This window comes from Ursus americanus, chromosome 24 (assembly GCF_024610735.1).
Source record: "Ursus americanus isolate L20-20 chromosome 24, mUrsAme1.1.p, whole genome shotgun sequence".
Lineage (NCBI taxonomy): Eukaryota > Metazoa > Chordata > Mammalia > Carnivora > Ursidae > Ursus > Ursus americanus.
Window position 1 is genome coordinate 21,370,191 of NC_142150.1, and position 25,383 is coordinate 21,395,573.

Consider the following 25,383-nt stretch of genomic DNA (forward strand, 5'->3'; position numbering starts at 1 on the left):
CTAGTAGAGAAGGTTCTTCCCTGAGTGGACTACCAGGGTTTCTTCTGCCTTTGTGCAGAAGTGTGTGGCGTATTTGTTTTCTCCTAATTTTTAGAGCTTTTAATGCCCACCTAATTCTTCAAGTAGAATTGGCTTCATTATTTCATGGACAAAAATCATTAAAAGCATTCTCTGCATTATAGAAACTAAATAGTTGGCTGTTACTAAACAATAATTAACATTTATACTTTATGAGGTATGGAAGTGTAAAATCAGCAGTACAAGTTCACTGTGAAGCAGTGGCCAGAGTTGATTTCGTGTTTACTTGGTTATGATTAATGACTTCTCCTTACTTTTATTCTTTACCAAGAGCCGTTTTACCCAAGAATCTTAATTACTACAAGAATGAAACTGAATTGCCAATTTCTTGATAAAATAGTATTAGTTATGCTGATAGTGAAATAAAAATGTGTCAGTCTAGTGTGACCAATCTTAAATAGACATATTCAGGCATTACTATTACAGTCTTTATCGTCAATCGTTATTTTTGTTTGTGTTTTTAACTGATGCCTGAGAGTAAACTGGTGATCCCTGTATAAAGAAACAGATGTGTTTTAGACTTGTCACTTTGATGCTAAACTTTGATATAGAACCCAGATTAGTAATAGGTTCTGTTAGATGTATTCAATTACCTTATATAACGAAAAGTGACGGTAATTTAGGCTGTGACTTGTAAGAACTCTTAAAAGCTAAATATCTTTTATTGAAGGCATTTTTTCTGAATCAACAGAAGGCCTTATTATATATCAGTGCACATTTTAAAAATATTTTATTACTTATTTTATTTTGGAGAGAGAGCGCGTGCAAGTAAGTGGGGGGAGTGGCAGAGGGAGAGAATCCTTAAGCAGACTCTCCGCTGAACGCGGAACCCAACATGGGGCTCGAGCCCACGACCCTGAGATTATGACCTGAGCTGAAATCAGGAGTTGGGTGCTCAACCGACTGAGCCACCCAGGTGCCCCTCAGTGCTCATACTTTTATTTATCTGGCTAGGGCTTTGGCTCATGGCATAAATCCCCAGAAAAGATATTGGCAGCCACTTACTTCCATGTAAATGTTATCATAATTAACTGGAAAATGGTGCTTTTGGTTATGAATATAAGTAAATTAAAAGTTAACTTCCAAAGAGAAGTAAGCTTGTGTCAAAAGCCTCAACAATATATAAGGTCATTCCCTAGGCCACACACCTCCTCGTCGCCCTCGTTCTTTCTGTTCCCATCACCGTGTTGTAGCACATGCTCTGAGAACCAGCTCTGCCTCCAGTTATACCCGTGCTGCTTTTTGTGTGATGGGTTGGAGGCCATGGTCAGGTCTTATATTTAGCGTTCGATTAGGTAGATCACATTTTGTCATTCAGTCGCAGACTTGCTGTTAATCTGAGATGTACGGGATTCTATCCTAGTCTGTTCACATGAGAAAAAATTATTCTGACCCTGCCTTGGTTTATATATGCATACTGTGTGCACAGGTATGAGAAAAGTAGTAGAAAATGCACCGGCTCTGGAGCTGGCCACACCTGGGTTTGATGCCAGCCCTGGCTTCATCTTTCCCCCTCTCCTCCTCATTCACTGCTCTTTCCACACTGGCCTGCCTTCTGTTGTTAGAAGCAGCTGTATTTTCCCTGCCTAGAAACATGCTTTCCCCAGCTCTTCTTGCAGCGTGCTCCTTCACATCATTCCACACAAATACCACGTCCTCAGGCCTTCCCTGACCATCCATCCTCTTTTCAAAGAACCCCTCCTCTCGCCTGTCACTCCTGTCGTTATTCTGCTTTATTTTCTTCATAGCACATCCCTATCTGTCATTTGTTTGCCTGACTCAGATAGACTGTCCTGCAGAACAAAGTGTCTTGTTGAACCCTGTATCCTCAACACCTGGAATAGAGTGGGTGCTTGAGAAATGCCGACTTAGACTTGGAATTTGACCTCTCTGGGCCTACTTACTCATTGATGGATGGGGAGTAATAATCCCTCCCTCACAGGGCCGCTGTAAGATTATGTAATGAACGTAAGCACAATACAGGCTAAGAGTCTCATTTTCTCACTTTTACTCCCACTTTCAGTGCTTATTAGGGACCTAAGATGGTAAAACATTTAAGAGTTCTCAGTCTGACCTCTCTTGTTAAACGTCAGCTCTTTAATTTTGAAACAAGTAAGTTAGTCGTACTCAGTGTTAACTCCATGCACCCCTTTTTGGACCAGATATAAAGCATGGACTCTCCTTCCTAAAAGCGGTATCAGTACACATGGGGGGATTCCTCTAATAATGTGCCCCAGGCTGGAACATGCCTGCCTGGGTCAGTTTTCTATTACTGCATAACAAATTACTACAAACGTAGCAGCTTAAAACAGCACCTGTTTATTATCTAATAGTTCTGTAGGTCAGAAGTCAGGGCCCAGCATGGCTGGATTCTCAGCTTCCGGTCACAAGGTTGAGATCAAGGTTTTGGCCAGGGCTAGGGTCTCCTCTGTAGGTTGGAGTCCTCTTCCAGGCTCACATGGTTGTTGGCAGAATTCAGTTCTGTCTATCAGAACTCTGTCTATCAGACTCTGGCCCCTGGCTGGCTCTTAGCCAAGGACGAATCCTGACTCCTACAGGCCTCCTTCAGGTCCGTGTCCCATGGTCATCTCCACAGGCCACTCACAAACGCCTGCTCACTTCTCCAGTGCCAACAGGAGACTCTCACTCCATCCAAATCTCTTCTTCCAGAAATTCCTGGTTCCTTTTAAAGGGCTTATCTGATATGTCTTATCCCGCAGGGTAATTTTACTTTTGTTTTTTGATAAACTTAATGTCAGCTGATTCGGGACCTTAATTATGTCTACAAAATTCATCACCTTTGTCTTGTAATGTAACTTAATCATGGGAGTCCATCCATCATACTCAGAGCCACCCATATTTACAAAGGAGTATGTGGCATGTGTACACCAGGTAATAATTCTATATATACAAGAATATTGGAGCCACCCAACTCAGAATTCTGCCTACCATGTTGCCATAAGATACTAAGAAAAGGTTTTGTTTAGGGGAGGATGATTGTCATTTCAAATATGCCCAGCAGATGCTAGGTTTTTCCCCCTCATAATTCTTTTGATAAATAATAATAAATTATTAACTGAGAAGTTTAAGGAATGTAGTTTGCCTTTAAATGTGTGTCACCATGGTGTTGTTTTTAGATTATGTAAAACTTTTAAGATTTTTTTAGATTAAAAACATTTTTTAAAATGTAAAATTTTGTTTTTGGACAGGGTTCTTTTGAATTGTCAGATATAATTTTTGAAAAAGCCATTTCGTTTAAGAGAATGTATTACTTCATACCGACTATAACTTAGTGTAGATCAAAAGCTTAATATATGTAGTAATCTAATTAAATCCTTTTAAAAACCAAAGATACCTTTAATGCAAGTTAAGTCTATTACTAATTTAGTTATCTTTCATTCTGAATGATGCTGTGGGTCAGGTTTATTTCATTAGATGGTGCTGACAACATATCGAGCAATACAAAATGGTGTGATTTCCTGTCCATAAACAAGGTCATTTGTGCTAGAAAATCCAATAGTTTAGTAAATATCCTAATAAATGTTGTGATAAACTTGACATTTTCTGAATGCCCTGTGACAATTATTTGACAAGTATAAAGAATGAGAGTATGGTTTAATTTATGAATTGTTCATCTACCAGATGATAACCCCCCAAAAAAACCTAATTTCCGTTTTAAAGATACCTACACACAATACTTTGATAAATTTGAATTGTTGTTTAATTTTTGAAAATGTCCAAATACTGTAGTGGGTGAATAGTGTGAATCAGCAGACCAGATAAGATTTGCTTGCTTAACTCACACATTCATTTTGTATTATTTTAGCCTTGACGTCTCTCTAGTTCAGTACCTTCCCTCCACACCTCATCTCCACTTCCTAAACGTTCTGTTCCTCGTTGCTAATCATGGTTCTCTATCTCTTATCTTCAGGGATGCTCTCAAACTGGTCCAATTGAAAGATACAGGCAAGATTACCGAATCCAGACCCACCCCAGCCCCTCCAACCACTCCCACAGTGCCTCTGCCCGCTCAGGCCATACCCACGCCACCTTATCCACGGCCGATGATCCCACCGCTGTCAACTCCTGGACAACCTAATGTACTGGTAATACCGTTTGAGTAGATTTGTTTTTTTTTTTTCATTTTTCAGTGAGAAAGAAAACAGGGACCATTACTGTCTCTTTTACAAGTGATTCTACCAATCCATTTTAGTAGTAGGTGAAAGTGATAAAGAAAAACATACTCCAAATGCTTTGTTTTGCAGACTCCTAGCGCAAACCCGATTTGTTTGTATGGTGCTCGCTTCCAGCTTCAGTGCCATATGTGCATGCTCTGAAATTATGGGGCTTTGCATGTAGCTTTTCTTGGGTGGGTACTGTTAACTGGTAGCTGCCACTGGCCGCCTTCGGTGGCTGTTTGATTTTGACTGCGGGAATGGATAGTCTCACTGCGAAGAACTGGAGAGACTGCACTGCCACACATTCTTTCTCAGATACGGGCGGTGTGACAGCCCTTGTTTAATGTCAAAATATTCCATTTTTGCCTCTTTTTACCGCCTTATCTTAGTATCTTTCATGTCATTTGCTTCCAATCAGAAGAAATGCAGGATAATCAGGTTCATGTAAAACTGAATGGGCGCTTAGAAATTAAACACACAAACCTAGCCTGTGCTTTCTCATGGAGAGATATATTCCAGTATATTTTAAAATAGCTGCAACCAGTATAAATTTCATGGGAAACAAAAATTTTTAGTGTAAATTCATGATTCATGACTGCCCTACAAAACATTTATGTGTAATCAAATCCTATATTTTTAAAGAAGTAGGTTATTCAGATTAAGAAGATAAACCTGACTTTGAAATTTTTATGGTATATAGAGAGCATTTATTCTATTTGAACAAGTACTCTGCCAACATAAAATCTTTTAGTTTCCTAAGAAATCAGGCGTATTTTCAGCTGCTTAGTTATTATTCTGAAGTGATTGTCATCTAGTCCCAGAATGGAACGAAGGACAAGGAAGGAATTACATGTAGTTTAAGGTCCATCCTACTTTTGTTAAAGGTTCAAGGAACAGCGTGGAAAAGCTACAGTAGAGTTACAGGAAGATTTTGTTATCTCACCTATACGTTATAATGTGGGTTTTTAGGAAATCTGATACGTGATTTCTTCTTAAATTATAAACCAAAATAGAAATAGTTTGGTAGATCATCCAATATATTGAATTATCTTTTTCTACTGCATGCCATTTATAAGTAAGAATTGTCTGTTGGTAGATTGTTGAATTATTGTATGTTTTGAGTTTTATTAAGAAGTGATATTTGTAACAGAAGCTCCTTACCAGGTGGTATGTGTGTGTGTCTGTCTCTGTCTCTGTTTCACACACACACTCATGGGAGAATTATTCATGACTTGGGAGATTTCTTTCTGATCATCTTAAACATAGTAACATAAGACGACTCATTAATAACAAAAACATGAATTTTACTATCTTCTGCAGTCGTGTACTGTAAAGTTAAATCTCTGGATTTCTTATATCCCTCCTTACACTAAGAATTGTTACTAGTACTTTTCCTATATCAATCTTTAATTATTACCAAAAGCTAAGTCACTGAGATAGATTTTAGTTGTGGAGTTTGTTTTTTCCGCTTCCGTATTTATGGTTTAATAGACAGATTGCAATGTCTTTGCAGGGCACATTCACTGAAATCCCTGCTAGCAATATTCGAAGAGTGATTGCCAAGAGGTTAACTGAATCCAAGAGTACTGTACCGCATGCATATGCTACTGCTGACTGTGACCTTGGAGCCGTTTTAAAAGCTAGACAAAGTCTGGTCAGAGGTTAGTAAAGTTAAATGTACTTAATACAATACACGTGCTACCTGTTGTGAGCTCCTTTACTTGTAAAGGTACATTGTATAGCTTTGTATTTCAGTTTCACCATCTGGGTGTATTTTAGTGCTAGAGAAAAGAATTGGCTCACTTTTCCTATAAGAAACAAACTGGTTTCATAGTACTGAGTAAATCATGCTTTTTGGTATGATATCTGAACAAAGCAGTCCTTATTAACGTTTTAGAAAGTATAAAATCCCAAACTGATTCAAGAATGTTTTAGATTTTACATATATCTTAGATATCCCTCTGCTTTATACAAGTTTTAATTTTTAATTTCTTCTTCAGAGTGAACTTTCAGGTTATGAAATTTGCAGTGTACCTCCCAGCAATCAGTTAAAACTAAGGTTGCTGGGAGACATACGAATTTTTAGCACGAACTGATGTTTTCCTTCTTTCCGATCTGTGTGGTTTTTATTTCATTTTCTTGCTTTATTGTACTGGCTAAGACCTCTGGTTCAAAAATGAGCGTCAGTGGTGAATGGTAAAAGCAGACTTTTTGCCTTGGTCTTGATCTTAGGAAAAACATTCAGTCTTTAGTATCAGTTGTAGGTTTTTTGTACATTCCTTATTTGAGGTTGAGGAATTCATATTCCTAATTTGCTGAGAGTCTTAAACGTAAATGGATGTTGAATTTTATCACATGCTTTTCTGCATCTTTTGAGATAATCTTGCCTTTTCCACTCTGTTATTTTGGTTGATTTCCAGATGTTGAATTAACCTTGTATTACCCATAAAAAACGCATTAATCATTAATTTTCTCATCTATGTTTCGATCCCATTTTCTAAAATTTTGCTAAGAATTGGGGCACCTGGGTGGCCCAGTCGGTTTCGTGTCTATCTTCAGCTCAAGTCATGATCCCAGGGTCCTGGGATCGAGCCCTGCATTGGGCTCCCTGCTCGGTGGGGAGCCTGCTTCTCCCCCTCCTGCTCCCCCTGCTTATACTGTGTCTCTCTTTCTGTCAAATAAACAAAAATCTTTTAAAAAAATAAATAAAATTTTGCTAAGAATCATTATACCTGTGCACATGAGAAAACCCTGTGGTTTTCTTTTCTTGAAGATATTTTTTTCTGGGTTTATTACCAGATATCACAGAATGAGTTGGGAAATGTTTCTTTCTCCTTTAATTTATGGAAGAGTTTGGGTAGAATTGGTTTATTTCCTTTTTAATTCTTTGGTAGAATTCACCATTGAAGCTATCTAGGCCTATGATTTTTAAATTTTTAATTTTTGTATATTAATCTTTAATTATTACCAAAAGCTAAGTCACTGAGACTAGATTTTAGTTGTGGAGTTTGTTTTTTCCACTTCCATATTTATGAATTCAGTTTTTAAAAATAAGTGTAACTTACCTGTTTCTTCTTGAATGAGCTTTAGTAGTTTTGTCTTTCAAGTTTTTGTTTTGTCTTTCAATTTGTTTATGTTATCTAAGTAATGAAATTTACAGTAGTCCCCCCTCATCCACAGGAATGTATTCCAGGACCCCCAGTGAGTGCCTGCAACCCCTGATGGTAGAAAACTGTGTATATACAGTGTTTTCTCCTGTGCATAAGTACTTATGATAAACTTTAGTTTAAAAATTAGACACAGTGAGAGATTAACAACAGTAGTAAAATAGAACAGTTATAACAATATGCTGTAATAAAAGTTAAGTGACTGTGGTCTCTCTGTCTCTAAATATTGTACTGTACTCACCGTTCTCATGATGTTGTGAGATAATATGCCTACACGATGAGATGACATGAGGTAGTGACGTAGGCATTGTGACATAGCGTTACGCTACTCTTGGCCATCTGATAGTAAGTCAAGAGGATCATCTGCTTCTGGGCTGCTGTTGACCACAGGTGATTGAAACTGTGGAAAGCAGAACCATGAATAAGGGGGTCTACATTATTGGCATAAAGCTGTTCATAGTGTTACCTTATTGTACTTCTAACATCTATATAATCTGAAGTGATGTCCTCCTTTTCAATATTAGTAGTTTGTGTCTTCTTACTTTCTTGATCAATCTGGCTGGAGATTTATCAATGTTATTGATCTCTTCAGATAATCTGCATTTGATTTCATTAACTTTCTCCATTGTTTCTGTAATTTTCTTTTCATTGATTACTGCTCTTAACCTTTATTCCTTTTTTCTGTTTGCTTTTGGTTTAATTTAATCTCTTCTGTTTTCTGGTTTCTTAAGGTGAAAGCTGAGCTGAGACCAGTATAATATAATAAACCTTATTCCTAACATGAGCCATATAAGGCTTTTAAGGCCCCTTTTGGCAGTGCTTTAGATGAATTCCACAAAATTTGATGTGTTTTGTTTTTCTTTACATCCAATTCAAGATGTTTTCTATTTTTCCTTGTGATACCTCTTTTGATCCATGAATTATTTAGAGGTATAAGTATAGTTTCCAGATATTTGGGGACTTTTCAGCCTTTCTTTTATGATTTCTTGCTCAACTCTGTTGTGCTTCGAGAGCATTCTTTGTATGATTGAAATCTTTTTAAATTTTTTGAGATTTTATAGTTGTAATACGGTCTATCACGATGAATGTTTCATGTGTATTTGAAAAGAATGTGTGTGCTTTTTTTTTTTTAAGATTACTTATTTATTTATTTGAGAGAGAGCAGAGTGAGAAGGAGAGAACATGAGTCAAGGGGAGGGGCAGAAAGAGAGGGAGAAGCAGGCTCCCTGCTGAGCAGGGAACCCTATGCGGGGGCCCAGTCCCCATGACCTGAGCTGAAGGCAGTTTCTTAACCAACTGAACCACCCAGGCACCCCTCTATTTTTTTTTTAAAACTATTTATTTATTTTGAGAGTGAGAGCCCACAAGCAGGAGGAGGGGCAGAAGGGTAGGGAGGAAGAGAGGGAAAGAATCTCAAGCAGACTCTGTGTAGAGTGCAAAGCCCAACATGGGGCTCGAACTCATGACCCTGAGATCATGACCTGAGCTGAAATTGAGTTGATGCGTAACCAACTGAGCCACCCAGGTGCCCCTGAAAAGAATGTGTGTTCTACTTTTGAGGAGTGTTCTTTAAATGTCAGGTGAAGTTGGCTGGTAGTACTGTTCATGACTTTTATATCCTTACTGATTTCCTGTGAGTTCTGTCAATTCTTGGAAGAAGAATGTTGAAACCCGTAGTTATAATTATGGATTCATGTATTTCCACTTTGAGTTCTGTCAGTTTTTACATCCTTTTGAAGATCTGTTATTAGGCACATAACACATTTAGGGTTTTGATGTGTTCCTGGTGAATAGATCTGTCATGGGATGTCCGTGTCCACTCCTAGTGTAATCTTTCTTACCCCCAAGCCTTCCTTATCTGATAGTGATACAGTTACTCCAACTTTCTTTGATTAATGTTTTTATATCTTTTTACTCCTAACTTATCTATGTCTTTATATTTAAACTGACTTCTTGCAGACAGCATGTGATTTTTCTTTGTTTTTTGTCTAATCCTATACCTTCCTTTAATTATTTAGACCATTCATATTTAATAATTTTGTCCTTTCTTTTTGCTTTGTACTATTTTCCTTTGTACCATTTTGTCATTTATTTTTATTTGTCCCTTTTTTTGTCTTCCTTTTTTTCCCCTGTTTTCTTGCCTTTTTTTCGATTGGTTACTTTTTAATTTTTGATTCCATTTTATTTCTATTTTACCTTTCTCTCCGTCTCTTTTGTGGTGGTTTCCTTAAGGTTTACAATATAATTCTTCAACTCATCACAGTCTACCTTCAAATTGTTATCACATCTCTTCATGTATAATGTAAGAACTTTACAACAATACATTACATTTTCCCCCTTCTATCCCTTGTGCTCTTATTGTCATGTTTTTATTTCTGCCTATGGTGTAAGCCCCAGTATACATGTTTGATGTTTTTTTGCTTTAGCAAATCAACTGTGTTTTAAAGAATTTTAAAAATGAGGGGCACCTGGGTGGCTCAGTAGGTTGAGCGTCTGACTCTTGATTTTGGCTCGGGTCATGATCTCAGTGTCATGAGATCGAGCCCCATGTCCAGCTCTGTGCTGAGCGTGGAGCCTGCCTGGGATTCTCTCTCTCCCTCTGCCCTTCCCCCCCAGCTTGTGCAGTCCCTTGCACACTTGCTTGCATGTGTGTTCTCTCTCTCTCTCAGAAATAAACTGTGTTTATCGTGTTTGAGTTTCTCTCAGCTTTTTCGATTTGTGGTTGTCTTTCATTAATTTTGGAAAACTCCTAGCCATTAGTTTTCACTTTATCTTCTGCTCCATGTGTTTTCTTTTTGGAACTCTGATTATAAATGTTCAACTGTTTGAATTGTCCAAAGCTCTTAGATCCCCCATTCTTTTTTTATTCATCCTTTTATTCTCTTTGTGTTTCTGTTTGGATAATTTTTGTTGATCTAGCTTCAATGTCACTGACTCTTTTCTCGGCTATGTTTAGTCTGTGAAGCTTAACAAAAAATTATTTATCTTTGATTGCATGTTTTTTCCCCCTAACTGTCCATCTGAATGTTTTTTAGAGTTTCCATCTCTCTGCTGATAATCGCCATCTGTTCATGCGCATTGTCCTGTACTTTGTCCCATACTTGCCCGTACTCTGACAGTGGTTAATCATTTCATGTGTTTGTCCTTCTTCAGAGGGGAATCATCACCCTTGACGTTCAGTTCACTTTTTTGCCTTATAACCTTGACTCCCTAATAGACTCAAGAGAAGTTACGATTTTGTAATATCTCCTGCTTTTTCCCCCACCCTACTAGAGTGGGGAAAAACCTTCTCTTGTGGCTTTCTACATGTTAAGCGACAACAGGACTGATATTTCAGTTTAAATACAGACTTTGAAGAATTCATATGAAGACAACCTGGCAGCTTTTAAAAGTTCAAGGAAATAAATGAAAACATTACTTCAGAGAAAATTAACAATATTCAAAAAGTTAATCCTGGAAGCTCCCCTTTTTGGTTTTAGGTGTACTTGCTTAGTCATGATATAGAGATCATTAGGGGAGTAATTTTCCTGGTTTCTTCCTTTCACAAGGCAGGAAACAGTACTATTTCAGTGGAGAGATGGATTAGTTTAGTTTATTTTCATGGTCCAAGTTTGGTATGCCCTTGCAACTAGGAAGTTTCTAGGGGGTCTCCAAAGAGCCCACGTTATTTATTGCCAAGCCTCTTTCTTATATAGTTACATAACATTCTATAAGCATGTTTACACTGTTTTGTAATGATATGCAAGTGAATATTTAATATTCCCTCACAAACTATTTCCCGTTCTTCTCAGTGTCACCAACAGTCTCCTTACTATATATTTGAAAATTTTCATAATAAAGAGTTAAAAATAAAAGATCTTGAAAAAAAAATCTCCTTTGTACTTTTTTGATTTTCAATACCTGTTAGCAATGTCATGTGAGAAATTGGACATATAAGTCTGAAGCTCCTGATGCATCAGGATAAGAGGTAGCATTTGAAGGAATCATCACCATATGAGTGGTATCAAAACCATGGAACAGAAAGTTCTTGCCTGGGAAGATGACACCATTAAGGTGAAGGGACAGAAAATGAGTGAGTGTAAAGAGTGGAAGAAAACACAGGAAAGTACAGTGACATAGAAGCCAGTAAGAAAAAGTGTTTCACATTGAAGAAAGTGATCAGCTCCAGAGTACAAAATGTTGGATACAATGAGGGCAGAGAATTTAGGTGAACCCTGTGGACGCCGGCAGTAGATAGGGAGTCATCAGCTGGTGGGTGGTGTGGGAAGTCTTCACTGTGGATACCTATAGATACTAGACAAAGTGCAAAGGAAGTTGAGGGAGACATGAAAGGTAAGCATAATGGGTTCACAAATATGTCCACATATTGGAATTTATGCAGACCATGTCTTTTGTATGTGGTTATCATTAAAATTCTGTAAGCACTGAAAATCTACTTATATTTCTATTCCTAAAGGGATTTTAAACAAGCAAACAAAAATATTTATATCTGGAAGTCTGAATTAAAAGAGCTATGAATTGGATGAGCAGGTGGTGGTTACCATGACAGTTTGGCAGTATTTGGATTTATGGTAATTTATCTACTGTCTTTCTGAAATCCCCAGCATGCCTTTGGAATGAGCTATTGTTAACGTAAAATTCCATGATACTATAGTAACAGGATCTGTGTATCTTGCCACATACCATTGACTAGATCTTGATCTTAAATTCTTTTTCTAGAAGCTTTTGCAATAGAGAATCAAGTGTAGTTTACATTTTTCAACACTTTCCTACCCACCGGGAAAAGCAAAAGTGTAAATCAAATGCTTTCATTATGATTAGCTCTGTGGGGGGGGGACCTTAGCTTTATCTTGAAATCATTATGTATGCTGAAAGGAAATTGATTCACATGGAATCACCGTAAAACTAGACAGAAAAGCCTCATTTTGTTCATTGCACTAGGACCTGTGCCAACATTGCTTCATCTTTGGCCTTTGCTATATCCTGTTTTGTTAAGTGAAGAAGCAGCTTGGTGGTCTTAAATTTTTTTGGTATACACTCCATTAGTAAAAAATTTCTCTCTCTAGATACAGGTAGACATATAGATCGATAGAGATATCTTTTTTTTTTTAATGACTATGTTACCACTGTTCTAGTATAATCAATGTATTAAAAAGCATGTGCGGAATAAAGACATTTGAAAAGGGCGAGAGAAAAAATGAATCACTGTAGAGGGACCATTGTGTTTTTAGAGACATAGGAGTTGGTTCTTTTCTTTCTAATTATGGTTGTAATGTGTCCTTCAAGTTCTCATGTATGGTATCTGAGCAGTTTAAAAGAATTGTAATCAAGGCCCAGAAGTAATCTTTTACATTTATGGGTAATATTATTTATGCAGGACCTCGTTTAACAAGTTTTTCTAATCAGGGGACTCTTACTGACTAAGCAAACAACAAAAACCTATAATGTTTTTCATTGTAATTTGTTAATGAACAAGTTTGATAATAATGGCCAATGTTAAAGTTTCATTATGAATGCTAATTTTGATAGGCTTGTTTTTCTTTTAGATGACATTAAAGTATCGGTGAATGATTTTATCATCAAGGCAGCAGCTGTTACCCTTAAAGTAAGTAGCAGACCCCAAATCATTTTGGCTCCTACAGTGGTCTCATGTCTTGGGATTTTTATATGATAAATAGAACTGTCATTTTTAAGTCACAAAAATTATGTGATTTTATTGCTAAAAATATTATTTAATCTTACCTCCCTCAGTTTTACAGATGAAACTGAGAATCAGTGGGGCTTGCAACTAATTATAGCAGAATAAAGACAATTCATTCAGCAAATACTGATCCCCTGTCGTGTGCTGAGTAGGTTGTAAGCATTTAGGGAAACAGTAGTGAACAAAAGCCGACATGTTTTCTGCTCTCCTGGAGCTTATAGTCTAGTTGGGAGAGACCAATATTTGTCAGATAGTGAAAGTGCTGAGGAGAAGAGAAAGCGGACCCCACTGCAGAGTAAGTAGGGGTGTCATGGTGCACACAGTTAGGCAAGGAAGGCCCCTCTGGCACGGTGGTAACTGAGCCAGGGCCTGGAAGAGAGGGTGTGAGCCACAGAGCTATCAGGTGGAAGAGTGCCCCTGGCAGAGGGAACCACAGACAGAAGGCTGGGGAAAGGGGCACTGCCATTCAGACACGGCGCTGGGGATACTGTTTCTGGAGGAGAGAAGGTAGCAGATTAAACAGAAGAAAGAGGGAGGAGCTGCGAGGTCCCTGAAGCGGGTGAAGCCTTGGCGGCCATGGGAAGGACTAGGGATTTTATTGTGAAGAGAAGGAAGCCTTTGTAGGGTTTTGAGAGAGGACTGACATCCTACTTAAATAAGGAGCGAAAGGAGAGACTGTTCTGGTGGTTTGTGGAACACAGCCTGCGGGGATTCCAGGGGGCAGCAGTGCACTCTCCTGGGAGGCTGTGGATGAGGACAGTGGTTTGGGGTAAGGTGGCAGTTAGTGGTGAAGCTGGGGTGAAGGCGAGATTTGGGATACATTTCACAGGTAGAGCCAACAAGATTGGTCGATGGAGTGGATGTGGGGTGTGAGCGTAAGGACCGGGACTTTAGCCCAAGCAGTGGGAGAAGTGGTTTTCCACGTGCTGACATGGGGAAAGTGGGAGAGGAGCAGGTTTGAGGCAGGGGTCTAGAGTTGGATTTAGGTCTGAAACCCAGGCTTCCTGCCGTCTTGCTCTGCACCATTTTCTGTCCTTTCTTTCCATGACTAGGCTATTTTTCTGGATCACTGCATGTTAGGCGCTGTATTTAATGTATATTTATAAGGAATTTATTTTTACTTCTTGAACAATACAGTAATAGAGAATTTTAAAGTCATGCATTTTCTTAGCCATTCATATCTAAGTGTTCATATGGCTTTTGTCTTTTGACCAAATAATATTTTGAATTATATTAGTGATTTTCTAATTATGAATCGTTCTTAAGTGCATCTCTAGTGGTCATTACATTTCATTTCATAATTTTGTATCAGGAGCCATAATGGTTATTTACATTTTGTGCTAGTTTTGTCCGGCTTTTCTTTTTTTTAAATCAGTGGCTTTATAAAGTGAATTTGAATACTTCCCCCCTTCCCTTTCTCTGCGCTTATTTCAATATTATAAAGGTTTTTTATTTCTTGGAGCTTTATAGGATTCACCAGTAAAAATATCTGAGCCTAGTTCTGTTTTGAGGAGGGAGCCTTGACAACTTGCTCATTTTTCTCCATAATTATTGAGCTGTTTAATTTTCAGCTTTTTCTCAAATCAATTTTGGAAACCTATATTCCCAGGAAAATCACTCATTTCATCTGGATTCCCAAAGTTACTAGCCCAGAGTCATTTAAATTTGCTTTTTATAATATTTTAATATTATAATCCTCAATGCTGGCATTGTTCTAAACTCTGTTTTGCTTTTATTATTGCATATTTGTGTTCTCAATCCATTTATATTGTTGCCTCATGTATTCCTTCCGTTATTTCCTTAGCTTTAGATTGTAATAGATTAGAATTATATTAGACTTTGGTTGAAAATATTTTGTTAGGAAATGTGAATGTGTAATTATAGTTATGAATATGAATAAGAAGGTTTAAGAGTATGAATTTTCCTCTGACTACAGCTGAGGCTACCTCCCATAGGTTTTTGTTACATAGTTCTGTAATTACATTTATTTGCCAGATATTCCTCACTTGGGAGGGTTTTTTTTCCTCTTTTACTTTAGTGTTCTCTATGAAGAATTTAAAATCTTCTGGGGGTTTGGGACTTCACTGTTCATTATTGTGACATAAACAATCTTTGATTACTTTGAATGAATGAGCTGAGCCTGGAGAGATGGAGAAGTGGAAAGAGCAGTCGAAAGCAGTGCAACAGAGGGGCATCTGGGTGGCTCAGTCAGCTGAGCGTCGGTCTCTTGATTTTGGCTCCGGTCATGATCTCAGGTTGTGAGATTGAGCCCCGTGTCGGGCTCTGCGCTGGGTGTGGAGTCCGCTTAAGATTCTCTTTCTCTCCTTCTCCCTTTGCTCGCTGCATGCCCCCCCCCCACTCGCGCACGTGCTCTCTCTCGAAAACAAAACAACAACAACAACAACTATGCAGTCGCATTGAGTGTAGCAGGACAATGAGAAGCCTGAGTACCGCGGCGAATGCATCTCCAGGGAGTGGTCAGAAGTATAATTAGGTAGGCTGCTATCAAAGCAAAGAATTTTTTGAGAAGAGAAATTAGTTTGTAATTTCTGTTTTTCACCATCATTTTCTCTATGATATTTGGCCACAGTCTCAGTACATACTGTCTCCAGGCGTTTACTGATTTCTTCTGCTCTTTTCATCCTCCGTGTAGTGGTATGTATGTTAAATACAAGCATGCTCATACATTTATCGTATGTTTATGAAGCCTAGGAAATCTTTCTTAAAGAGGGAAATCACTTATTAAGGGCCGGATGATATCTCCCAGGGCTGCACTAGAAAATTGGGCTTCCTACATTGCCACGGAATAATGTGGTTGAATCGTTACCCCGTCCCCTCCCCTCTTCTCAAGGCCGTCTCGGTCAGCATATGAGGCAGGACATATAACAAATGTTAAATGCTTTTTAGCAATCAGGTTTAACAAAGGGAGACCTTTTTTTAACCATGATTTATTGTAAAGAGATCAAAACATGTACATCAGCGTTTCCTCAAGCTTGCTTCAAAAAGTATGGCATGTTTATTCTTCCTGAACGTAGAAGACATTTAACACGGAGATCCAAACCATTGTTTCAAACCAAATCTTCGTTTATTTGCTTCTCTCTGCCTATACTCACTATCAGAAATGCATAATAATGCTATTTTTCTGTAACCACTTTGGTCTAAAGCTTTAGAGTGACATGTTTTTTCTGATTCTGTTTCCTAGCAAATGCCAGATGTTAATGTAAGCTGGGATGGAGAGGGCCCAAAGCAGCTGCCCTCTATTGACATTTCAGTGGCTGTGGCAACAGATAAAGGTTTAATTACACCAATCATAAAAGATGCTGCTGCTAAGGGTATACAGGAAATTGCTGACTCTGTAAAGGTATGTATTTCTTAATACTGTGCTTTCAAAATGTTAATATTTACTTTCTCGTAAAGTCTTGACATGACCTAGTCACACTGTGATATATTTCCAAGTGATCATCAATTGTATATGAAAGTTTTCAAGTTTTTTTCCAGGTATGACCCACTTTAAGAATATTTAACATTCAAAAGTTCAGAAAAAACATACAGATAAATGAGGATCAACTATATTCAAGTTACAGGTGAATGCTTTATTTCCCAAAGTCTAGAATTCAACTCTAAAGATAATATTTTAGATGGTTTTAAAGTTAAAGCTGAAACCATATTCCTATGAAGGTGGTAATGGAGAGACCTCACCGTTCACAGTATTTTATTCTTCAAAGTTGATTTTATTCATTTCCTCTCTAGAATTGAGACTATTAAAAGTACTTAATATTCCAGAAGCAAAAGTATGGAATTTTTCTTGAGTTTCTTTAAAAGCAGTTTTTATAGCTCCAATGTGGAGGAGTCTGATTTCCCCCAAAATATTCCATTGAATCGGCAGGAACCCAGGCAGTAGGTCAGCTCTGACAACCACTATAATTTCCAAAGGTACTTTTTGACAGAAGTATCATGGCTCTTACAGTGTTAGAATTGAAAATTTCAGATCATTTAGATAACTGATTCTTTTCTTTTTTCATTTACCAAAGACTAGTTGTATGTATAGTGGATGAACAAGTTATAAGGAGGAATTAAAAGTAGAAGGTAAGATTTCTTTGGAGAGCTGACAGTATGTACACGTGTAGATAAACTTGCCCAAAATACATGAACACAAATTAATCTGCTTTTAAAAGCACACCCTTGGAATCTTCGAGTTAGCTGTAATTAAGGGTAACCTTAATGGAATAGACATTTTTAAGTCTTCATTCCTCTTTGAAAAGATTTGCAGTGTTTTTATAGATAAAAATTTAATTGATAAAAAGAAAAAAAACCTCTTTTTTAACTGAGTTTTGCTATGAATTTGACTGATTGAAAAGTCAAAGTAATTAGATTGGTTTACTAAGATAGTTATGTGCCTTTGTTCATCAAAGTTTTCAACAACAAAGAGAATTTGTGTATTTTAGTGTTCTTGTGAAATTCAAATAAGGTTACATTAACTATAGAGTTAGAATTTCTTATATAATCTTTATATATTTTTCTTATTTTAAATATGTGTATATTTCTTATATTAAATTTTTAAAATTAACGATTTCAGGAAGGTTCCTTTGATTTTGAGCAATTTATTAATTTTCCCATGATAATACATAGTCTGTTCCTTGTATCCTGAAAGAACCTAGGTTCAGTTGCTAAGGAGGCAGTGTAAGCACCCTTTCCGCGATGGGAAAGGTAGTCTTAACCCTTCAGAATGTTCCAGGCCCTCTCTGTTGGTCCTCAAGGCTTTCCTCTAATTCCCAGCAATCCTTAAGGTTTACTGTGCTCTGGCTACTCTGTGCTTCCCATTCTCCCTGCTTCTCTCTCCCACCCTGCTGTCTATGATTAACACTCCATTCTCTCTTGTTCTTAGGATATACCAGCCATTAGGCTAAGCACTTTATTTAATCCTGTTAGCCCCATGTTATAGTTGAAACCTTAATTTCTGCATTTCGAAATTGAGGAAACAGAGCTTTAGTGCCTTTAGGAAATTTGCCCAAGATGATACTTCAAGAAAGCAATAGAAGTGAGGATTTATATAAATCTGGGCATTTTTCAGTTCAAGTGCCACTTTCTTAGGCCTTCTGTGGCTTCCATAGCTGAAGTAGCTTCCTGACATTACCCTGTTTTACTCTCTTTATGCAGTTGAACAGACCTTGAGGTTACCTTGTTTATTTGTGGATCCTTCTCTGTTCCCTCTTGTCCGACATTGAGGATCTTGTTCTTGCCATATAACCAATTCTAAAAGAGTACATGGAAGATCATAGATGCTCAGTGAACTTGTTTTTTAAATTTTCAACAAAAAATTTTATTGAGATTAATTTTTCAAGGAATTTGTGGGTCTCTGGAATTCCGTCTGTGGACCCAGGTTAAGAATACCTGCACTAAATTTTTACTTCTTGACCCTCACGAACCTCAGAGATGTCATTGTGTGGTACTAAAGGCGTGCTTCAACTGAGTGAAGGTTTGTTTTCCCTAAATATAAAGTAATACAGTAACAAGCCTCAGATCCTATGTTTTTCTTAATCATTAATTCTAGCAGTCTTAAAAAACAGGCAGAGTTTTCCTCTGTTTACTCAGTAAATTGTTTTGATGAATTAGTAAGGAATGAGACGTATTTTAGAAATATTTGCTGGTCATCTTGTATTACATCCTTTCAGCTGGAGGCTTCAGGTAACATGTGCTTTGATTTTAAGTTTACATTGCTGGGAAATCCCAGTGAGAATTAGGAATTTTCAAAACCAGTCATCCTCCTCAGAATTATTCCTATTCAAAGCTTTTGGAGTTCATTGGTAGGAATATCCGGCGGATGCATTTAGGGTCTACAGAGATTTTTTTTCTTTTCTTCTCTTTTCTTCTTCCTTTTTTTTTTTTTTTTTTTTAATGTGGGCTTGCGATACGCTTTTTTAACTGCATGTCTGTGTTATTTGCTTTTAGCCTGGTAACTCAGCAGGATTGTTGAGATCATCTGCCTTTAAAGAAATGCCTTTCAAAGTTCGTGTGATACATGCCTGTTTGTATCATGTGAACAGTCACATTGCTTAAGGCAGAAAAACACATTTGTAGATTGTCCTCTCTATTTCTGATAGTTCAGGGACCACACAAGTCTAAGTTCATCTTTTCAAATTTTCATTTTGGATCCAAGTAATTTTATAAATAACTGCATCCAACTGGTATAAACATGTAGTTGTCTCAGCTGTCAGAAAGTCACAGTGATATGTTGAGATCATTTTTAGACTTTTAAAGAATGTTTTTATTTTTCAAAAATTAAGTCCTCTCTGGTTTAAAATTTAACAGTTGTCAACGGTGATTTGTAATTGTACCTATGTTAGCTGCATAGTACAGAAAATTAAGCCTCAGATTTATTTCTTCTTCCCAAATGACTATAGTTTCGTTTGTTTTTTTTTTTAAGATTTTATTTATTTATGTGACAGAGAGACAGCCAGCGAGAGAGGGAACACAGCAGGGGGAGTGGGAGAGGAAGAAACAGGCTCACAGCGGAGGAGCCTGATGTGGGACTCGATCCCCGCACGCCGGGGATCACGCCCTGAGCCGAAGGCAGACACTTTAACGACTGCGCTACCCAGGCGCCCCTATAGTTTCGTTTTTCTCTTCCACTCATAAAGTAGTTCATTATTAATTTTTCATATGTAATGACTCAACCTCCGTTCCTTTGTTTTTGAAGCATTAAAAAATAAAAATTAACATAAGTTGCTTAATTGCAAGTACGAATGAAGGAAAATTTACTTAATGTCATTCTCAGTGTCATCTGTCGTCCCCTCTGTTAGGTCTTAGAGATCAGATCTGTCAGTTCTTAGAAATCAGTTTTGCCTGTCGTGTTACAAAATTACTACACTCTTCTATTTCTCATGGCAGTGCTAATTGGACTAGCTCATTCAGGAAATGCCTCAGCTGTAAATCAAGAACCAAGAAAATGTTTATGTTCTAGGGCTTTGTAATTCCACTTCTGAAAATTCATATGAAATAATTGAAAAACCAGTCAACCAAATTAAAACACTGGGGATATGACTGAACCGTGGCAGATGTAGTCTTTAGAATGTTAAGCAGACATTAAAAAAACATTTATAAAGACGAACAACACAAAAGATGCTTATAATATTGAGAGTGAAATATAAAATCCTACTTTTTTTTTTCCACAACTGTCTGAAGTTACATATATATATGTTATATGTGAAAAAGAAGCAAACGCTGAAAGATGAAAACTAATATGTTGGTTGTGAGATTGTTGCCATTGAACAATTATTTAAAAGCTACCGGGTTGAAATGGCTTCTTCTAATACTGTGTCTTGTAAGAAAAAACTCTACAGGCAAAATAAATTTCACTTTATCTGTAGAACACACTGAAACATTTTGCATAGTAATGGCGTACAGGGTAATTCTAGTACTTGAAGAATTTTTAAAGGGAAGTAATTTTTGTAGAGTTTTGATTTACATCTTTAGCTTCTCAGACTATCTGTGCTCTAACTTGTTCATTTTTTAATTGTATTAGAGAAAATAATGTCAAATCGAGGCCCATGAGAGATGAGCGCATAACCTCTACAATTAATTTTAAGTGACAAAATCAGCTTGTAACATGGTGTTGATTATCATGCTGTATTTGTGTTTTTCTTTTCCCAGGCTCTATCAAAGAAAGCAAGAGATGGAAAACTGCTACCTGAAGAATACCAAGGAGGATCTTTTAGGTAAAATTTAAACTCTTAATTATCAGTAGCGTGAAACAGGTATCAGACCTAGGAGTCTGTGTTTCATTTATTTTTTGAAACACTTTTTTTTAATTGAAGTGACCTATCAGGCCTTGTAGGAACGCATTAGGTTAGCTAGTTAACCCATTCAGGTGTTCTCAGAATGACATCTCGGTTCTGAAACTTCAAAAAAATATATTTATAAATACAATACATTTATAAATCTCAGCTTTTCTACTTGTGATCTCTTATTTTAAGGTACTTCGGAGGAAAATATTAACACTTAGACCCTTTAGTTGTCATCAGCTCTATTAAAGTGTCACTTATACACAGTGTAATATACGGAGTACAGCGTGAATGTTTCCAAAAGTGGAGAAACCTGTGTAACCAACCAAAAGCAAGATATAGACCATTACCAGCATCCCAGAAGCTTCCCTTTACCCCTTCCTAAGTATCCCCCTTGCCAAGTAATCACTCTTCTGAAAATCATCACTGTAGATTTGTTTTGCTACCTTTGGTCTTTATATAAATAATATATATTCCTTAGTGTCTGACTTCTTTTACTCAGTATTAATGTTTGTGAGATTAGCCACGTTGCAATGTGAAGCAGTTACTTATTTATCATTGCATTATATAGTATTTTATAGTGTCTTGTATAAGTGTGCCCGTATCCCTTTTACTGCTGGGTGTTCATCGTTGTTTACAGTTTGATGCTATTACAAATGATGGCACCGTGAACATTCTTATTATTAGTGTCTTCTGGTGAATATATTTGTTGTATAGACCTGCAAGTGCAGTCCCTGAATTAAAAGCATTAATGGATACTGCCAAACAATTTTCCAAAATGGTTATACAAATTTATACTTCTAGTAATGGGGTATGAGAATTCTCATTGCTTCGTATTCTCACCAGCACTTAGTAATGTTAGGCTTTAAATTGTAACAATTCTTGGGGTGTGTAGTGGTACTCTTTGTGGTCAGGGAAATGCAAACTAATGATATTGAATACTGTTTTCATTTATAGCCTTTTGAGATCTGGTAATGTGTCAGATAAAGTACCTGTTGATGATGTCTTGTGTCCATTTTTAAAAATGATATGTGGGGATTCTTATTTCCAGATACACAGACGTTATAGGATACATATTATTTCAAATATCCTTTCCCACTCTGTCCCTTGCCTTTGGAACTTTCTTCATGGTGTTTTTAATGAACACAAGTTCCGAATTTTAATGAAATTGTTTATTAGTATTTTTTTTTTTTTTACAGCTGATACTGTTTGTTTTATATGTGGAATTATTGCCTATCCCAGAATCATGAAGTTATTTTTCTGTGTTATTTTCTAGAAGCTTTATAACTTTTCACATGTAGATCACAGTCCATTTAAAACTGGATTTTATGTTGGTGTGAAGATAAAGGTCAAGATTCTTTTTTTCCTCCCATATGGATATTACACTGACCCAGCATCACTGATTGAAAAGCTTACTCCATAGCACTGAGAAAGGGACGGCGTATGTGTTTGGTCTGTTCTGTGTTCTGTCTTCAGTTGGCCTATTTGTCCATCCCTGGCTCGATACCACTAAGCTATAACTTTTGATATCTCGTAAGGAAAGTCTTCTAATTTTGTTCACGCTCGAGATTGTCTTTCCTGGCTCTTTATATTTCCAGATAAATTTCGGAATCAACTTATCACTTTCCATATACAGACACATACATAGAAACCTTGCTGGAGTTTTTTTGTTTTGTTTTTTGTGGTTTTCTTTTTCCTTAAGATTTGATTTGTTTATTTATTTATGGAGAGAGCAAGCAAGCATGAGTCGGGGGAGGGGCAGAGGGAGAAGGAGAGAGAGAATCTCAAGCAGACGCTGCACTGAGCACGGACATAGGGCTTGAGGTCCCATGACCCTGAGACCATGACCTGAGCCCAAATCAAGAAACCTTGCTTGAGTTTTGATGGGATTGCATTAAATCTTTTGATCAGTTTGAGGATTCAGTCTTTACAGCATTGAGTCTTCCAGGCAATAAACATGGTATAAACCATTGTTTATGCAGTTCTTTGGTTTCTTTCAGTTCTGTTTTATAATCTTCTATACAGAGGTCTTATATTTGTTTCATTAGATGTCTTTCTTAATATTTGGCTTTTGCTACTACTATAAATTGTATTGTTCTAAAATTTCATTTCCAGCTACAGCAACCTGTATATAAAAAATGGATTTTTTATATTGACCTTTTTACCTAGTGACTTAGCTAAATTTATTTATGAATCCTACTAGTTTATATGTAGAGTCTTAAATTTTCTGTGTACACAGCCAGTTCATCTGGGAATGATGACTATTTTATTTCTTTTTTCCAGTCCTGCTTATATGTTATTATTTCTTCTTCTTGTCGTAATCCACTGCCAAGGACCCCCAGTTCATGCTGAATGAATATTAGATACACTATTGATATGTGTGTTATTTTTTGATACTGTTGTAAATGGCATCTTTGTCTTTGGTCGTTGAATAATTTGGTATAAGGTTCTGTGTCACAGTTTTGTGGTAGAGTAAAAACATATGCTTCCGGGAAAGGGTTCCTTGAGGACATGCCACTTTCAGAGCTTTTTGTTTTCCCCTAGTATTTCCAACTTGGGCATGTTTGGCATCGACGAATTTGCCGCGGTGATCAACCCTCCTCAGGCCTGCATTCTGGCTGTTGGGAGATTCCGACCCGTGCTGAAGCTGGAGCAGGACGAAGAGGGGAATGCAAGGCTACAGCCACACCAGCTTATAACCGTCACGATGTCCAGTGACAGCCGAGTGGTGGACGATGAATTGGCTACCAGGTTTCTTGAAAATTTTAAAGCAAACCTGGAGAACCCTATCCGACTGGCCTAGTCCTCCAAGATAAGGAGTTGGTCTTTGGCTTAGTTTATTGTATAGCTGTTACCAGAACCTACACTAGAGGAAAACAATTAGGGACAGAACGTGAAGGGGGTGAGTTGTTATTTATTCAAGGTGAAGAGTTTGGCCCGAGTTGTCTTCATTTTCAGTTTGGGTTTAATGGTGTAGAAATAAATAACAAACTGTCACTAATAAAAGAGAACATTTGGTTAGATCTATTTTTAACCTCTGGTGCTGTTCTAAAGTGGAGTTAAATGAAATGTTTGGCTCATTTGAGCATTTTAGACTATTTGAGAATGTATGATAAACTGTAAAATTGAAAAATTGTTAGAACTGATTATGTTGACGTTAGAAGTGATTTTCAAAGAGAAGCCCATCGATTTAAGCAGAGGGGCCTCACTTTTTATAAGCACTGCTCTAGATATACTTGAACAATTTAATATGTACAGTTTGTTCTGGATAATAGTAAGTAAATAAGGATCACATTGTATTGGGGGTTACGGCAACATTATTGACTTTTTTATGTATATAAAGCCATAGGTCTTAGAGTGGTTTCTAGCCGTCTTATTTTTCACTTCTCTGACACTGTGAACTTCTAAAGAGGAAGAACTAAAAAGTCAAAAATAAGAGAGAGAAACCAAAAATATGTGTTTCAGTAATGAACTATAATTAAAATATCTAAATTTTCTGAAACTGTTCACCTTCATATTAACTTAGAATATGTTAAAATAAATTATGCTATTTCCTACCAAACATTTTAAATTAGTGTTACTTTAAACACAAAATGTTGGGGGTTTTTAGTGCATTTTAATCAGGTTTGTATTGTGCAATAAAATGTGAGAACATGTAAAAATTTCTACTGTATTTTAAATGTTTGGACACAGAAGTTTAGCGAAACATTGAAGCAGGTTAGTGATTTGCTTGGAACAGCTTGTAAGGAGTTCTACAGGAGGAAAGAAAGAATTTAAACTTGACATGACATTAGGGAAATAGAGGATATGGAATGTAAAACTTTGAAAGAGAGAGGAAGGGAAAGCTTATGAAGTAGGCAAGAACTCTCCTTTTTATTCCATCAATAGTATGACATTTTCACTAATTATTGTAAAAGTTAGAAGAGCTTATTTCTCTTTTTTAACAACTTTGCTATAGTTGGCACATAAACTGTTAGGTAGTAATTTAATTAACCAGTCCCATGAAGGCCTGTGTTTGTGTCTGCTGCCAGAAATCACCAGAAAAAAAACCCATGTGGTACAAGGTGTATGGTATGACAGCACACTACTTAGGCCCGAACCAAAGAGCTTCTAAAACAATTAGAGCCCCAGCATATCAGTTGTTAAGAATGTGCTTAACCCAATTACTCAATTTCAACAAGGTGTTTTTCCAAAGTAGTCTTCAAAACGTTTGTTATAGTAACAGTTAACTGAAAATTATAACCAAATGCTATTTTCAAAATAACTTTTATAAGTTACATTGTTTTCAGTTTTAACTGAAATTGTGTTTATTCCTATTCCTAATTTTTTAAAAAGATTTCATCTATTTATTTAGAGAGCATGAGCAGGAAGGCGGGGCGGAGGGAGAGGGAGAGAGAGAATCTCAAACAGACTCCGAGCTGAGCACAGAACCTGATGTGGGGCTCGATCTCACGACCCTGAGATCATGACCTGAGCTG

At 37.0% G+C, this 25,383-nt stretch overlaps 1 protein-coding gene across 1 annotated transcript in view; it reads left to right on the top strand.

The window, feature by feature from the left end:
- Positions 1-25,105, top strand: part of PDHX (pyruvate dehydrogenase complex component X) — a 62,823-nt gene extending 37,718 nt beyond the window's left edge. Inside the window, exons 6-11 of the mRNA XM_045808505.2 lie at positions 4,010-4,184; positions 5,770-5,917; positions 12,970-13,028; positions 16,327-16,485; positions 20,775-20,839; positions 23,450-25,105. Of these exons, the coding sequence (XP_045664461.2) occupies positions 4,010-4,184; positions 5,770-5,917; positions 12,970-13,028; positions 16,327-16,485; positions 20,775-20,839; positions 23,450-23,708 (865 nt within the window). The 3' untranslated portion in view covers positions 23,709-25,105. The remainder of the gene's footprint in view (positions 1-4,009; positions 4,185-5,769; positions 5,918-12,969; positions 13,029-16,326; positions 16,486-20,774; positions 20,840-23,449) is intronic.
- Positions 25,106-25,383: the final 278 nt, after the last annotated feature.